Source organism: Dipteris shenzhenensis, chromosome 28 (assembly GCF_047967505.1).
Source record: "Dipteris shenzhenensis isolate YYH24624 ecotype China chromosome 28, Dip_SZ_1.0, whole genome shotgun sequence".
In the NCBI taxonomy this organism is placed as follows: domain Eukaryota; kingdom Viridiplantae; phylum Streptophyta; class Polypodiopsida; order Gleicheniales; family Dipteridaceae; genus Dipteris; species Dipteris shenzhenensis.
The window spans coordinates 35,370,029-35,387,145 of NC_141623.1; the positions used below are offsets into that span (position 1 = coordinate 35,370,029).

The 17,117-nt window shown below is 42.1% G+C and overlaps 1 protein-coding gene across 1 annotated transcript; it reads right to left on the reverse strand.

Moving 5' to 3' along the window:
- Positions 1-2,924: 2,924 nt before the first annotated feature.
- LOC147883494 (pentatricopeptide repeat-containing protein At4g39530-like) lies at positions 2,925-7,507 on the reverse strand. Its single transcript, XM_087399729.1, has one exon. The coding sequence runs from the start codon at positions 7,140-7,142 to the stop codon at positions 4,308-4,310; it is 2,835 nt and encodes a 944-aa protein (XP_087255855.1). The 5' UTR covers positions 7,143-7,507; the 3' UTR covers positions 2,925-4,307.
- Between the last annotated feature and the right edge of the window lie 9,610 nt (positions 7,508-17,117).

Below are 17,117 nucleotides of genomic sequence, written 5' to 3' on the forward strand. Positions count from 1 at the left end.
GGTCATCGTAATCAGTTGCTAAGAGGTTGAAGAAATCATTTTCTTCATTTGAGAGCTTGAGGGTGGTAACTAATTTGGCCTCTCTTATTGTTTCTTCCCAAACCTTTGCACAAAAATTCCATTAGGGGAGATTTGGGGTCAAAAAGAGCCCTTTACTTAAGGAGAAAATTCATGCTCTAATAAAAAATTTAGCAATCCACCAATGAGGAGGCTCCAAATTTTAATATTTGGAGGAAACCACAAAGGCCTCCCATTGGTGGTGGAGAGACCTCCCTTGGTCCCCACACCATGAAACTAGGTCCCATCTTGTCCCCTCCCCACCCATGCCTCACTTGTCCTCTTTTGCCCCACCTCATTTGTCTTTTTGTGACCCACCCCCACCTCCTGTCTTAGTCAACTACTCTCCTCTCTTCGTAAAGTGCGTCACTTGTTTCCTCCCAAAAAGTGGCTTTTTGAAAGATTTATTCAAAACACCCAAAACTCTTCCAAAACCTCTCCCAAACCATTCCAATGCACCCAAGCCCTCTTCCAAGATAAAACTACTCTAAATCTACTCTTTCTCCTCTTCTAACATGTGCATGTCTGAAGGACACCTTGTCGGAATATGCAGCCAAAGTGAGTCAAAAATGAGTGTACTAGGTGTCTAGGGGGTGTTTATAGTCTAGTGAGTCCTAGACAGTGCCACATGTCATATGGAAGATTATCCCATATACTTATCTTGAGTCTTTTCATATCAGTCTGCATCAAGCTTTATATCATGTGAGTATTTTGGTTAGCATTGCCTAGCACTTGTTCTTTCATTTGCTTTCCATTTGGCCATTATGCTTTCCATATTTCCATTCCGTTCCTAGTTAGCTTGGCATTCTCCTATTGCCATGTCTCTTCACACCTCTTTCTCCTCTTGCTATCCTACATGGTGAAGCATGCCCCATCTCCTAAACCAAAGGTATCTCTTCAATCTTGTATTTTCCACAACTTAAAGGATGCTTTGGACTCCTCAAGGGTTCAAGATCATGTCCTGGGTTACACAATGCAACCCTTCATAATAGGTCCACACAAGGTTTCTGAAGAAGTGCAGAGCAAACAAGATGCAGCATTGGAGAGGTCGCATTAATGGGTTCTTGAACACCGAAAAGGCCATCAAGACAAGGGTACAACATGTGTACATGGCTCATGACATGCAATTAGATCATTCCAATCAAGCTCACTTTCCTTCACATTGTAAGTGTTTAATCAAATTTTTATGTGAGGCGTGTGTGTGAGTGAGCATTAAGAAAGTGTTTATTAATCTTTATGTGTGGTTGGTGTATGTGTGTGTGTGTAACCAGACATTAAGACTCATGTATATGTTAGTGCATGTGTTGAAGTGTTTGTGTGTGTGTGTGTGTGTGTGTGTGTGTTGTGTGTGTTAACCGAAAAAAAATGTATGCGTTTGTGTCATGTGAGATAAGAGTCACAAAACAAAATTGTGTGGCTTGCAAGTTATGAAAGTGTGTGTGTGTATGTGTGTGTGTGTGAGAGAGAGAGAGAGAGAGCATGAATAAACTCTATTGCTTGGCCATCTATGCAAATACATTTCCATCCACAAACATTAAAAACTAGCCTTTAGAGAGTTTTATAGAACATTTTAGGCTTTCCATCCAACAATTGGGGAGTTAATGTTTTGAGGACACAACTCGGTCTCCTTAATCAATTTAGGCATTTTTTAAAATAATACATGTTATTGAGTGCCTTGAAGAGATCGAGCATTTGAAAGATTCGCCCACTACCTCTTCCCGCCTTTGATAGTATAGAATGGCCTATTCCTGATCCATTCACTATAGATGAATTTAGAATGAAGATCCAAAAAGATATTCAAGCATCCATGGAATTTTCTTTAGGTTCTAAGTCGATTGATTCGAGTTAGTTCATACCCTCTTCGGTATTATTTCATTGCTTCAAATCAATCTTCATTCATAGAACGAAGATGATGTGGGTATGTAAACAAATGACACAGTAATTCTTGGATAACTCCTCTATCCTGGTTGGGACATTAAGGAAGGTATTAAAAAAGGACAGCACTTTAGATGTGTAGAAACACTAGTCACAAGGTACCAAGTTTTGTGTGGGAATTGTTACATGTGGTATGCATACAAGCGTTGAAAGATAATCACAGTACTTGGATTGCACTAGATTATGTTGCAAAAGAGACAACAGAGGTAAAGATTTATATGTCACATGGTGATATCGAGTATCTTGAAGTTATAGATAGTTGGACCTTGAAACACATTCGAGAGTAATTATCTACAATGTTTGATGAATATGACTTTTCTTTACTTCGGATGGGAAGAAAGTAAGAAGACGGCTTGAAGCCACATCGTTGTTCAATTATTAGAAACCACCATGTAAAATTGCTGTCCACGATTCGATTGAATAAATATGTTGATATTTTGATCTTTTTGTTTCTTAAGAGAAATGCCGATCTTTTGATATTGTTTAATTTTCATAATCTATTCTCCCATATGTTTTATCATCTATTCTCCTATATCGTCTAATCTATGCAACTTGGGAGGAGATGATGCATGCTGAACAGAGCTTCGTCACTAAGAAAGCATTTGTGATCATCCTAGATTTGAATCATTGGATCAATTGATCCTTGATCTAAGCCATTTTCAAAATGCAAATCTAATGGCTCATAAAATAGAGTGCTTGCCAAAAAATCTTTAATGCGTGCCACCCATCCTTCATGAGTTGTCAAAATTCTTAACAACCTTCTAACCTAAATTAAGAAAAGTAATCCTTTTTGTCATTTTTCTTATGAAGCCTTTTTTAGTCCAAATCTCCTCCTAATGTCTTTGTTGTCCCTCAATAAAATCCAAGTGATCACTGTGAAAATTTGGATCCTTTGGATGAATGACATACCTGACATACCGTGCTATATTTGACATGTTGATGGAAACATTTTGTCTTGCTTGACATTTCTCTCTATTGGAATGATTTCCCCTTGGATGTTGATGCTGATTTTGAAGTTGATGTCCACTTGGTTGACATGCTCTACCACTGCGTCAATCTCTGTTTGAGGCTGTACCTTGGCTTTTTGAGCACAAGGCAAACTGTACTGGAAAGATCATACCATGAAAATCTGATCCACTCGTTGCCAGCATCCCGTTCCTTATGGAGCACCTCAATAAGCATGAACAGTCAGTCCATCAGATTCGTAGATCACCTGCAACATTTGGTAGATTAAGTCCATTTACCAGCCTGAGTCCATGCAACCCTTTCCAGCACTCAGCAAGTGCTTGGAGTACATTGTTGTCGAAATCAAACTTCTTGCTCAGGCCAGGAGGTGTGGGCTCTCATCGAGTACCCTTTCCCAAGGAGAATAAGGCAAATGGCATGGCATGGTGCTTTCTCTTCCAACAGATCAAGAGGCCCCACATCCCCAGCAACTGCTTGGAGTACATTGTCGTCAAAATAAAACTTCTTGCTCAGGCCAGAGAGTGTGGGCTCCCACGAGTACCCTTTCTGGAGGAGAATAAGGCAACTGGCGTGGCATGGTGCCTTCTCTTCCAGCAGATCAGAGGCTCCACATCCCAAGAACATGCCCTACAAGCGGCTTGGGATGGGCATATGTACAGCACTTAGGGGTCTCAGGCCTGAGCCTAACACAGCAGCAGCACATATGTAGCACTTTTCATAATAGCCAATTAGTGATGCAATCTGGCGAGGGAGGGACCTACAGCAGCTCCCCATGGTTCCTCACAAGATCATACTTCAATGTACTTCAGTTTCTGAAGATTCATCCAGCAAACACTCCCTTTGTGGAGGGGGCCAGTTGGACCCAAGACAGTCTGTCATTCCCATGATCTCATGTGTTACGTCTATACTTCCACATCCCACATTAAGCACAGCAATGTGTGAGTGTGAAGATATGAAGCAATAGATCACATGCTTTCTTCCATGCAAGAACTTACACATTAATACCCAACAAGGAAATATTCCAGCAAGTGGCCCTCCAGAGTCCAACCAAATCAGTCGCACACATATAGATCCCTAGAACCTTCAGTGTGCTAGATAATAGATATGTACTGCTGAAAAAGAATGGCACTTGAAAAGAATTCAGCCCTGCAAGGCTTTGCACATAAATACCAACAAGAGTATTTCCAGCCATTGGCCTCTGAATCAAGTTGAACGTGCATATACTAAGAATTCAAGTTCTCCACCTTTGATATAAGCTCTATTAGCATTGTTGCCACCTTGTAGGCTTGTATGAAAACATCGTCTTGGGGTTTAAGAATAAGCTGATTTCAGTGTTCATTGAAGGTGTCTTACTTAGCTTCAGTGGCAACCAATACTAGGTCCACATTTGGTACATACCCTTCCTCCTTGGTCAAGCTTGTCAGTCTCTTTAAGCTGTCATGAATTTTTTCGCCTTGTGGGGGGGATTTGTCACCCACAAAAAACTCATGAAAAATGTTGCCAACATCGATCCAGGCCCTCCCAGCTTTCTTCCAAGCACTGGCACATTTTCTAAGCTCATGAAGTTTCAAGACATCTTCCCATTGTTGGGAATCACAACAGATGCTGGACATGAGCATATAACCAGCAGCAGTATTGGGATGTAACTGGATAACTTCGTCAAGGCAATGCTTTCCTATGGTTGTGTCACCATATGTCTTACAAGCAGTTAACACAGACATCCACCCAATGACATTAGGCAAGATTGGCATGGTCTGGAGTAAATATTTTGCTTCCTCCAAGTATCCTGCTCTGCCAAGGAGGTCAACCATGCAATTATAGTGCTCAGTACCTACAGTGATACCATAGCCATTGGCCATAGATTTGAAAAAATGTTGTCCTTCCTTGACTTCGCCCATGTGACTGTATGCAGAAAGCATACTGATGTAAACGATGCCTGGCAGCTCCAAGCCATGTTCTCGAATGACATCAAGACAATGGCTGGCTGAACTCCATTTGCCATGATGTGCATATGCACCTGTCATTGCACACCATGCCACAAGGTCTCGCATCTCCATACCATCAAACACCTTGTGTGCATCCTTGAGGCTTCCACATTTGCTAAAGAAGTCAACAAGGGCACTGCTGATATCCATGTCTGAATCAAGTCCAATTTCAATAATCTGATCATGTATGAACTTGCCCTTCGTTAAAGCTCCTATGCTCCCACATGCCTTCAAGATGCCCAGGAAAGTGACTTTGTTTGCCTGTATTCCTTCCTTCCGCATTTCATCAAAACATTCAAGAGCACGTAGTCCGTCCTCATGATGGGCATATCCCAGAATAATTGTTCCCCATCCCACTACATCTCGATTTGGCAACATATCAAGCACTTTTTGTGCTTCCTCCAAGCTTTTGCATTTGGCATACATGTCAATAAGAGCATTCCCTGTGACTAAATCTGATTCCAATCCGCTACTGATGATCTGTTCATGAATTAACTTGCCCTGTCCTACAGCTCCAATGTCCCCACACGCTTTCAAAATGCATGAGAACATGACTTTGTTTGGCTTCATGCCTTCCTGTTGCAGCTTCTCAAAAAGCTCAAGAGCAAGAAGCCCATGCCCATGTTGAGCATATCCTGCAATTATCGCACCCCAAGAGATTACATCTCTATTCACCAGCTCATCAAACACTTTCTGTGCCACCACCAAGCTCCCACATTTGGCATACATGTCAACTAGTGTATTTGCAATAACGGTGTCAAATTCAAGTTCGCTTGTGATTACTTGTAAATGAATCAGCTTCCCTTGCCTTAAGGCCCCTATGCTGCCACAAGCTTTCAGCATGCAAGACAAAATAAAGGCATTTGTCTTTATGCCTTCTAGTTGCATTTTCCGGAAAAACTGCAAAGCAAGAAAACCCTCCTCATGCTGGGTATATCCAGAAAGCATGGCCCCCCATGAGATAATATCAGGATTCTGGAGTGCATCAAACACTGTATGAGCATCCTCCAAGCTCCCGCATTTTGCATACATATCAATGAGAGAGTTCCCAACCACCACATCGGATTGAAATTCGGTTCTGGCGATCTGATCATGTATCTGCCTGCCCTGCCGTAATGCTCCTATCGTGCTGCAGATTTTCAAGCCACATACTAGTATGATTCTATTTGGCTTTATGCCTTCTGATTGCATTTTCTCAAAAAGCTCAAGGGCAAGAAGACCATGCCCATGTTGTGCATATCCTGAAAGCATAACGGCCCATGACACAACATCTCGGTTTTGCAATCGATTGAACAGTGTCTCTGCTTCTATCAAGTTCCCACATTTGGCGTACATATCAGCAAGTGTGTTCCCAATGGCAATATCTGATTCAAGTCCAGTCTTAATAATCTGGTCATATATTAACATACCCTGCTCCAAGGATCCTATGCTGCCACATGCTTTCAAGCTGCTCAAAAAAGTGACTCGGTTTGGCTTAATCACCCCTTTTTGCATATTCCCAAAAAGTTCTAGAGCAGCAAGATCATACCCATGCTCCACGTATGCTGCAATCATTGAACTCCATGTAACAACATCTCGTTCTGGCAATTTGTTAAATACTTTCCGTGCCTCTTCCAATTCGCCACCTTTTGCATACATGTCCATAAGGGCATTCCCAACGACCACGTCTGATTCCAATCCAGCTCCAATGATCTGCCCATGTATATACTTGCCCTGCTTCAAGGATCCTATGCTGCCACATGCTTTCAAGGCACATGGGAATATAAACTTATTTGGAGTTATTCCCTGCTGTTGCATTCTATAATACAAATCAAGAGCAGTGTCACCTTCTCCATGTTTTACATTAGCTGCAATGATAGCATGCCACGTGTAAACACTTGGTTTTGCAACCTTTGTAAACACTATGTTTGCATCCGTCAAACTCCCACATGAGGTGAATAGGCGGATAAGGTAATCCCCAAACACGGCAATTGAGTCTGGTCTATTGCTTATCATAAGGAAATGCAACCGCCTGCAAACTGCCAAGTCTTTCTTTTTGTTGCATTCGTGCAGAAGACCGTGAAAGACATGGTCTAGTATAATCAATCCTCGCTTATGCATAAGGTCGACTGCCTGAAGCAATTCGTCCAGACGTTCCACACTACTTAAATCCTCTGGCGCTCCCATAGTTTTACCAAAGTTTTTAGCAACCCTGAGCATAGAAACAATCCGTGGGAGTTCTTATTCCATTGCGGGCAAATAGACTATTCTCAAACAAGGAAAGTTAGAATACCCAAAGCTTCTTCCTGACTCTCACAACAGCTTTAGAATCAATGCCACTCAAGCATTCAACGCATACGTCACAGGGACAATTGCTTGTAGTTGATCTGCTACACCGCTATGCACCTCACTTAAGCTAAAAGCAAACCATTGCGAAGGAGCATTTGAGAATGGATGTATTTTGCGCTCTGTGATCATTTCCAAGAGTAACAGAGAAAGAGATCGCAAAGCACTCCAAGAGTTCATTACTGAACAATCGCTAGGGAAGCACTAAGGCTCTGGACGTGAAGCTTCATCCATATAAAAACTTCAGATCGTGGAGCGAAGTTGGCTGAGATGCTTTGAGCTTAATTGCCTTTATGATGAGAAATTAATAGTAGCTTCGAAATGAAGCCATGCCCACCTTCGATGGATGATGAAGGAATCCATCTCATAGAATAAATTGGTGCTGGATCATACATCGGATCCCAAACTACCAGGGTAGTCTCATGTCTCTTTGAGATGGCAGATCCCGAGTCATGGGTGCTGCTGGATAGGCCCTTAGGCCGGTTTGACAACCCGAGTATCCGCTTATGCTTGTCCGGATGGGATTGGACTCTTACCACCGGACGAGTGATCCCTCAACAAGACATGTTGCAACAGTTAAAGGTAGTAGTTAAGGATTCTAAGTGTAAGAAGCTCAGACTCCCGAATGCTGAACCAACATAAAGATATGTTGTTTGCGACACCACAAAAGTGCATGAAGTATCCATTATGTAAGCCCCAGTAAGGACTCTGCAGAGGAGTGTAAGTGTGTTGAACCACTGTTGCTCCACAATTTGCTCTATGGTAATCCGGATTGATATGCCAACCACATTATGGCAGCGCTGCAATGATGCTGACATGTCCTCATACTAAGGACTAATCTTCTAATCAGACCCTCTGGTGGCAACTGTGGCAACTGAATCAAATATTTGCATATCTGTATGATCACAAAGTGGAGTCAGGTCCAGGACATAAAAGTGTCCTTTTGAGGTTTTGGCAAAAAAATCACAACCTGTAGATGTGCTTTTTGGTGATTTCCTCTCTTGAGCTTAAGGTATACTCATAGGACTATTACCTTAAAATATAATGAGAACAAAAAACTATTACATGTGATTACAAAACTCACAAATGTATGGTAACACAGTCTTTCACCCAACCAGTACTCAAATTTGAAACTTTATCTAGCATGCCTGAAAATAAAATTGATATCAAGGACCTAGCATTTTTTACAAAGTTTTTATAAGTATATCAAAGACCTAAGAGTAACAAAAATTTGTTTAAAATTCATTTTGGCAAGATTGATTTATCGATTTACAAGAGTGGTTAGTGTAGCAGGTTGCATTATAAGTCGCATTTCATAAATAAGCATCTTTATATATTACACATAATAGCCACAAAGTGTCATATCTTAACTATAACAATAATATATCATAAGGGAAAGTCACCACATCACAATAAAGGCTAAAACTAAAAATAACCTATCGATGCTTTTGAATAATTCTAGGAAGTGGCCAAGTTAAGGACGTAAAAGTCTCCTATAACATTTTTATGTCCTACCAAACTAGAGTTAAACCTTGGTGGGGAAGGATGACTTAGAGAGAGAGAGAGAGAGAGAGAGAGAGAGAGAGAGAGAGAGAGGCCTCTAATTGTGATTTCAAAAAGTGCGACAATCTTTTGGGTTCCTCGTGGTGGTTGCTCAAATATGGGAAAAGATGAGGGCCACCTTTACACCGATTGGTGACATTCCTCAACTAGAGGACTTGCAACCGTAGTTGGATTGGGCATTTCGTGTAGTACACCACAAACCAAGTGTACCATATGATGGTGATTGGGTATGGCCCATGCAGAAGAGCCGAGGCTAGTGGGAGGAAGTACTTGTAGAGGGATGGGGCTCTAAGTTTCCATCAAGGGAAGGTGTTTAGCTGACACATGCTTGTGGGATGCCCACCAATGGGAGCACTTGCAAAAGCTCCAGATTACTTTTAGTAGTTGTGTGTTTTGTACCACATGTTTCGAAACTTCTTTGCATCTTTTCATTTCATGTCCACCACTAGCAGAGTGAAGGTGTGGTATTTCATCTCTCTTGCATATGGACCTTGTTAACCAATCATCCCATAATGGTGGTTAAAGCCTCCATTTTGGGCAAGATTTTGAATGTGCTAGATAACCCAAACTATTTAGTCTTCTTTTTCATTTTTCAGATGGATAGATTTGTGGCACATCTGGTTAGCAAAGAATACTTTCATACTTGATGCAAAATTTTTATTCAATCATACATAGGTCATAAAAAAGAGCTACACTTATGGTAGTTTCTAGGCCAATCGGTAGAACATCACATGGCTATCTCTAGGATGAGGGTACTCTGAGCTACTGGAATGATGGTTCAATAGAATTAGGGAGGGGAAACTTGCATATTGCATGGTGCATATGGCCATCTGTAACATACTTTTGGTAGTATATCTCTAAATTTATGAGAGAGCAAGAGAGCGAGCGAGCAAGAGAGAGAGAGAGAGAGAGAGTTGTTTGAGAATATTTAAGAGTAGTATAAGAGGATCAACCCCACACACCTAGTTTACACAAACCAAAGCCTCAACCACCAAAGACCCGAGGGGGTGTTAAACCTTGGTGGAGAAGGATAGTGTTACGTCAGCCATAATCCCGGAATCGTCTGGTGTGGTTATGGAGAAGCAGGAAACTAGAGGGCTCGAGAGTGCTTCCATCAATACGGAGTGTATAAGTAAGGCCTAAATGGGCATAGAGGCTCTAAGGTCCAAATGGACACATGGCACTCAAGAGAACACCATGTGGCAGGCACTAGGCTAGGAGGGAGCATTCCAAAAGGAACGTGAAGAAAAGCAAGTTCATGTGACCAAGTAAGGAATTCATGGTAGGGTGGATCATTGAGAGTTCAACCCTTCTTTTTGGTGTCGCAACATTGGTATTAGAGCTTAGGTGGAGTCCATACTCGCAGCGGGGTTTCAAGTTCACATAGTGTTGTGCTTCAAATTAGAGGACTGCGCTGAAGTACTACTGAGTACTCACAACCTTATAGGATGGCTGCATGCTTTGCGAAGTGTGGAGATTGGAGTAGCAAGAATGTGTGCAGCCATATAGGCATCCTTGATTCATCTTAATAGTGGAGTCGTGTGGGACACTGCGGGAGTTAGTGGGACCAGTGTGGGTGTCAGTTGAGTTGGCTTCTGTAGCCTTCAATTACTAGGCTCTCAGAGGTCCCAGACTCCAGGGGCGGCTTAGGGGCTTACGGAGTAAGTAGGCTTATGGTAAGTTATGGATTTTGGAAGATACTTGTTGGAAGAATGATTCATGAATTGGCGCGACAACAAGCTAAGCCAAGCTTATTAATTCGTGGCTCCATTGCATCTGCGTGCCTCTAGAATGGTCATCTGATAGTTTTTTACTTATTTATCTACGAATGTAGCCTCGTAGCACGAGCTTATACTCAAAGCCTTTCAAGAGACAAGCTACATAGTACAACTGCTATGTATGTCACATAGCTCAAATTTGCAGGTCTGGAGCGATGGCGCAGAGTTCAAACATCGAGAAGGCGAGATCAACATGGTCTTCAAGAATTAAGGGCACGACCTTCCACATCATCTAAGGTCTTTTGACCTTTAGAAAAAGCCACATCAGCACCCTCTTTTTACCCCTCTCATCACTAAGGTTCTTATTTCCACCACCAAGGGCTAAAAAGCCATCTGATCTTTCCTAAAGGATCCTAACTCTTCCAACCTCCTTAGCCTCGCCATAACTAAGGAAAGGGAAGCAAAAGAGCAGAAGTGGGAAGCGAGCTCAAGATCAAGGTAAGCAAAAGAACGAGATTGTGTATTAAAAGAGCACAAGGACGCGTCGATTTCAAAGACTTATCCAAAGCCTCGAACAAATATCAAGAAAGTGGGCATCATATTTTTACCTCTGACAAAAAGCGTTTCACTTTATCATCTCTAGAAAATATATGTCTTTATAATGACAACTCCAAAAAGGAATGGTATGATTAGTGAGGTTGAGGAAAGGGCTAGATAGGGAAAAGAAATAGTTGGAGAGGAAATACATGAAGAGATACAAACTAAAACTCAAGAGGATAATGTGGAAATGGAGGATATTGATTACGGTGACTATGGAATTCCGTATACGGAATTCACTAAACTTGAAACTTGAACACAAAATATAGAAACACAGCTAGGAGTTATCAATGAAACAGACAATTCATTCATTTAGAATTTGTGGATTCGATATGGGATACTTAAACAAGCATCTATAACTAAGATAGCCGATTCTATTACTGAAAAATCACGGATTCCTCCTAATCAAGTTTAGAGGTCCACCTCTCGACTTAGAGAAACCTTGAACATCCTTAAGGACTTAAAATTGCCAATTTTCAATAGGGAAGAAAAGGAGTGTAATAAAGATGCGATTAATGCATTCTTGCAAAAATGGCAAGACTTCCACTGACTCAGGAATACTCCTCCTGAAAATCAAGTCATGGAAGCAAGTCTTTCCCTTGGGAATAAACTCTATAAATGGTGGATGAGCCTCAGGGAGAGCGATAGAATTCCTAGGTATTGGATTGAGTTTGAACAAGCCTTCCTAAAAGAGTTTTTACCGGAAAATGAATTAGAAAGAGTGTGGGTGATCAAGAAGAGTGACCTTTGATGATGTGGCACAGAGATTCACATGCTGAATTCCAAACTGTGCTTAGGGCTCTGTGCTTAAGTGGCACTGCAAGTGATGTGGCATATTAACCAATCCTGAAACTTAACCTAACCATGGTTTGGTGTGAGTTACTTAACCATTGACAAACCCAAGGTCAATGTGACTTAACCTTGGCAATTGGGATGAGGTGCCACATGCCCACCTCTAGACCAACTATTTAACCCAGGGTCATTTTCACCTGGCCTTGGCTATATCCTATCTGCCACATGGCTTATCATGACTTTAAGGTTTGAACCTTGCAAAGAAACAGATGTAGATGGCGATGTGGGCATCGAGATGAGGATGACGTGCGGCTCTTTTCTGACTCCTCCTTCATCTTAGAGTGTCGATGTTTTGCAGTTAGATGGGTCATGGACAGGCACTATAGGCTTCTAGAGCTCGTTGATAGTCGTTCGTGAAGGGCCCGTGAGCCCACGATGCAGGAGAGGTAGGTTGTCTGCTGCTGGTTATGAGCCGCCATGAAACCAGACAGGATCACCTTCATCATACTCAGTGCTTGTATTAGGCCAGCAATACTGGAGCATGGTACTCCTGGGCTACCATGATAATGCTATACATTTTTATTGAGTGTGCCATTCCAACGGAAGCTTTCGTTGCATCGTACTCCAGTAGGATTGATCCATCATGCTCTATCATTGTAGCAGACAAACATTTCACGAGTTTATATCTTCCCCGATCGCTCCGTGGTGAAAATTGTCGTTCGCCCCTCAAAGGCACTTTGCCATTGCCCTTCCTGGCCGAGTTGCAGGAGCTCTGTGTGTGTGTGTTGAATAGCTGCTTGGTTGAGTCTGCTAGGTCATAGGCTTGTTGTACGCATTGTTGAGTCAGCTGCTCTTGTCTACCACTTTGTGTGTTGTGGTTGCTTGGCAAGGTCCTCTACAAAATAGCTTCGAGTGCTGTGTTTATTGGAACTGCTTGTTGTGCCTTCCTTATTCTCCTTCGAAGCCTTTCGCAAGCGTGCGAGTGCTCTCCTCTATGCCTTCATCTAATTGGCTTGGCTCTTTGCTTTTTGCTAGTCTTTGATGATCGAACCGTAGCTTGTAAGTTAAAAGACTATGATCAATGGTGATTGATTCATACTACATAGTTGCAAATAGTTATACAATCTAAAATACAGTTGTAGTTGTGTGTAGCTTGCTACTTCCAGACAAGGCTTGAGCTAAAAGGAGGTGTAAAGACTCGAATAGTAACCTTTCTCTCTCAAACTAGGATAGGATAGAATTAAACAATCATTAAAAATGAAAGCAAGCGTGGGAAATAAATTAATTAGAATGTGGTCTAGAGATCATAAGGCATGCTATTGTAGATAGCCTCGTACTCTTCAATGTTGAGATATAGTGCCATGAGCACATGTAGAGCAAAGGTATGAGTAAAGGGCAAGCTGCCAATGGCATGGAGGAGATATCCCACATGTGAGCAAGCATATGGATGTAAGTACCCTCACCTATAAAAGGGAGGTTCATTTGAAGTAATATCAATCAAGCACTTTGCACTATCTCAAGATTCTCTTTATGAGTCCAAACTAATCTATCTTGGAACCTAATTGACTTGAGGTACATGTCATGAGCACTCTCTTCATCATGTCTCCACATAGGTTCCATCCGCCTTAGAGTGCTCCATAGATCCTGAGGTGCACATGTTTTTAGCTAAGCCTAGATTAATTTTAGGGTGATTGAGAGTCCTTTGTGAGCATTTTTCTTGAGAGATTCATAAGAGTTCTCATCATTTTTGTTCTTGTGAGAAAGAGATCTTAGAGTCCATTACATCCTTAACGAGTCTATGATTGTTTATTTGCCTCCCCCCAAAAAAGAAGCCAAGTATGATTGGCTATACCAAATATGTGAGAAACCACCTTATATACATCAGTTAAGTAATGGTCATGATCCATTAGAAAAAGTAATACTTCATGATCCAACCATAGGGCACGTGATCCAAGTTACTGATAATATTTGCAAGCAGTCAGAAAGAACTACAACTAGGCAAGACATGATGCAAGTCACAAAGAATAATTACACGGTTTGGTATTATATTCATGATCCAACTGAACAATTGTACATGATCTAGTAGCCAAAAATTACACCTCATGAAACAACAATGTACATGACCAAGGTTAGAGGTAGTATTTGCAGTCCTTGAACTATTTCATAGATAACAGCTTGTAAACTACGTCCTCTGCCTCGGTGTGATAAACATGTCACATGCCCCAGAAGCAATCTGCTCCACAATTAGGGCTATCACCCATCTAGGCTGCACAACATAATTTTTTGCACCTAGCAGGCTATCTATATCTTCCCAAGCACCAAAGTAGTCTTCAGGTGCATACTATTGGTGATCCCATGAGTTCGACTATCACCATAACCAGGGTCCTACATGCTTAACTAGAAAATTAAACTACCAATGCATAGGGACTGAGTCTAACTTTGGGAGTACACAAAATGCCCCTTTAGGATTTCCAGTACACTCGTAGAAGGTGTCATCTAGAAGCACGGTGCCTGACACATAATAGAAAGGGTATTTCTCCTAGAAATACCACAGGTGCTTGAAAAAGATTGGTTTCCCATCAGAAATGGTGAAATGTGTCCTGTCACAATATTCCTGATCCAAAAATCCTAAGATAACATTCTCCAAACCAGGAAAACACAACTGAAAGCGCCCCGATAGGTTGTGTCTCCATTGGGAGCTCCATATATATACGTCAAACTATCAAGTAGCCCAACATAGAAAAGTTTCTACGTCCTCTGGTACTAGAAATGTCAAGTCACAATCGTGCCCTCTGTGGAAGTCTTATACTTGCCGTGCGTGGTGATGCCATCAAGGCCATGATAATTTCTTTTCACGGTTGTGATGATAAATCAACACACCATTCATGTCTATCACAAGTGCACGTCATTCTGCATTCTTGCTCTCTGGGATCATGTAATAGTCAAGTCTGGGCGAGACAACAAAATCCTACTCTATGAGTTCATGAGGGGTATTGCGATATTGCTGGTACAAGGAATGTTCCCTAGCTTTGCAACATATCTTTTTAGTGCTCTCATGTGCTAACCTCAATGTGAACCACATGCTATCTTTGCACTCATCTTAGGTTGGAGTTTGAAAGGACCTTTTGTGTACATGACCAATGCTAATTTTTGATCACCTATACAAACCACATGATCGAGCTTCATCAAGGCACCTCTCTCCATCTCTCACTGTCTCATTAAGTTAACACATGTTTATGCACTGGTGCAAATATCTACAACTCCCAATTTTTGAGCTGTAATTTTAATAAGATACAATTCCCTACCCAACTTTTAAGTTCTTCGAGGAGAGTGATGTGGTAAGCAGTCATCACAAACCTCAAATGTAGACAGTATAAGATTAACGTATGATAATCAAATTATTTTAATGTTCATGATCTATGTTCAGATGGAGAGCATGCATAATAATTGGAAGAAATTTAGACTACAATAAGAGACATCACAATACCAATGACTTGATTAAGATGGCATTTCATTACATGGGGTAAACCTGTTAGATATGCTCAATGCCCCACTCTCCTTGTAACCACCAGTGGTCCAAGGTGCTCAAGTTGTAAGGCCCCCATATGAGGAGAAGCCATGTGTGAGCTCAAGACACTGAATGGATCCTGACTTGCATGTCAGATGAGGTCTATCACTGAGACCGTTGATGATAGAAAGGTGATTGTGTGGGAGCCCCTTGCTGTTGCTAGGGTCTGGGGGCCAGCTGGCCCCCAGCTGGGGGGTCCTAGGGGGACCAGCGGCCCCTTGGTGGGGGTTTGAGGGCGAGAGCCCCTAAGGCGATGGTATAGGAAATATTCCTTGAATATTCCATGGACGACTAGTCGGTTCCATCGACTAGGTTGACTGGTCGGCTTCATCGACTAGGTTGACTGGTCGATTCCATCGACTACGTTGATCCGACTACCGCTCTCATAGCTATAAAGAGGAGACCTCCCTAGTCCATTGTACCAGATCAGATCTTCAGCAGAGTTCTTATAGCTAGTAGCTCTTCACCTAATATTTGTCTAGATCGCCATCTAAGCTCCACTGTGGGAGCGCACGGGTGGACGCGGAGCCATCATCTATACTACATCAGTATTGAAGGACAATTTTGTTCATCTCCAGTTTGTTGTGTACTCTCTATTCTTTGTTCAATTTCTGTGCCGTTGCACCATGAAACTTAACATGGTATCAGAGCCCATGTGGCTCTAAGGATCAAAGAGTAGAAGAGAGGCGAGGGCTTCAACATCAAACAGAGCGATGGCAATAGGAAGCGGCTCGACTTTAGCAGCTGTAGTTGCACCAGCTTCACCAACAATCCAAGCATTGAGGATTCACCCACCAGCCTTCACTAAAGGCAAGCTAGATAGTATGAACTACACACTGTGGAAGTTTAAAATTACTGCTATTTTGGATTCATATGAGCTTTTGGAGATAGTACTGGGGACTGGACCCAGAACCACAAGGAATCCTCGAGCCAGCAAATCCGGGGAGTACAATACCTCCTAATGCCGACCTTCTATGAGCTTGAAAATGCAGGAATGTAGATGCTCTATGTGCCCTGGTTACAAGTACTAGTGATAGTGTTTTGACCTTAATCCAGCATACATCTAAGGCAACCGTGGCCTAGAACATATTGAAGAGTCAGTATGAGATGCGGAATCAGACAAGGATCCAAAACCTAGAGAATCAGTTCACACAGTTGAGAAGTTTAATGAAGGAGAGACAGTAGAGGCATTCATAACCCGAATCAAAAATCTGTGTGACCAGATGGCTGGTGCTGGGATACAAAAGACTAGTGAAGAGCTAGCTCGGCGGTGTCTCCGGATATGTCCACCAAGGTTTAATGGACTAGTAACAGCGCTTAGCACTCAGGTGAGACCCCAACCATTGTCATTTGAGGAGTTCTGTGCTTTACTTATGGAGGAGGAATCGAGGCTTAAAGCTCGAGATGGAGGTGCAATGGGGATGCTGCATTCTCTGCCATTGCGAAAGGCAAAGGTGGTTCCTCCACCAAAGGTGAGTCCTCTACTTATGGAGGAGGAATCGAGGCTTAAAGCTCGAGATGGAGGTGCAATGGGGATGCTGCATTCTCTGCCATTGCGAAAGGCAAAGGTGGTTCCTCCACCAAAGGTGAGTCATCTACTAGTGGTGACAA

Excerpts from the sequence above, each read along its gene's own strand:
- LOC147883494 (XM_087399729.1), bottom strand. The coding sequence starts at position 7,142 with ATGCTCAGGGTTGCTAAAAACTTTGGTAAAACTATGGGAGCGCCAGAG.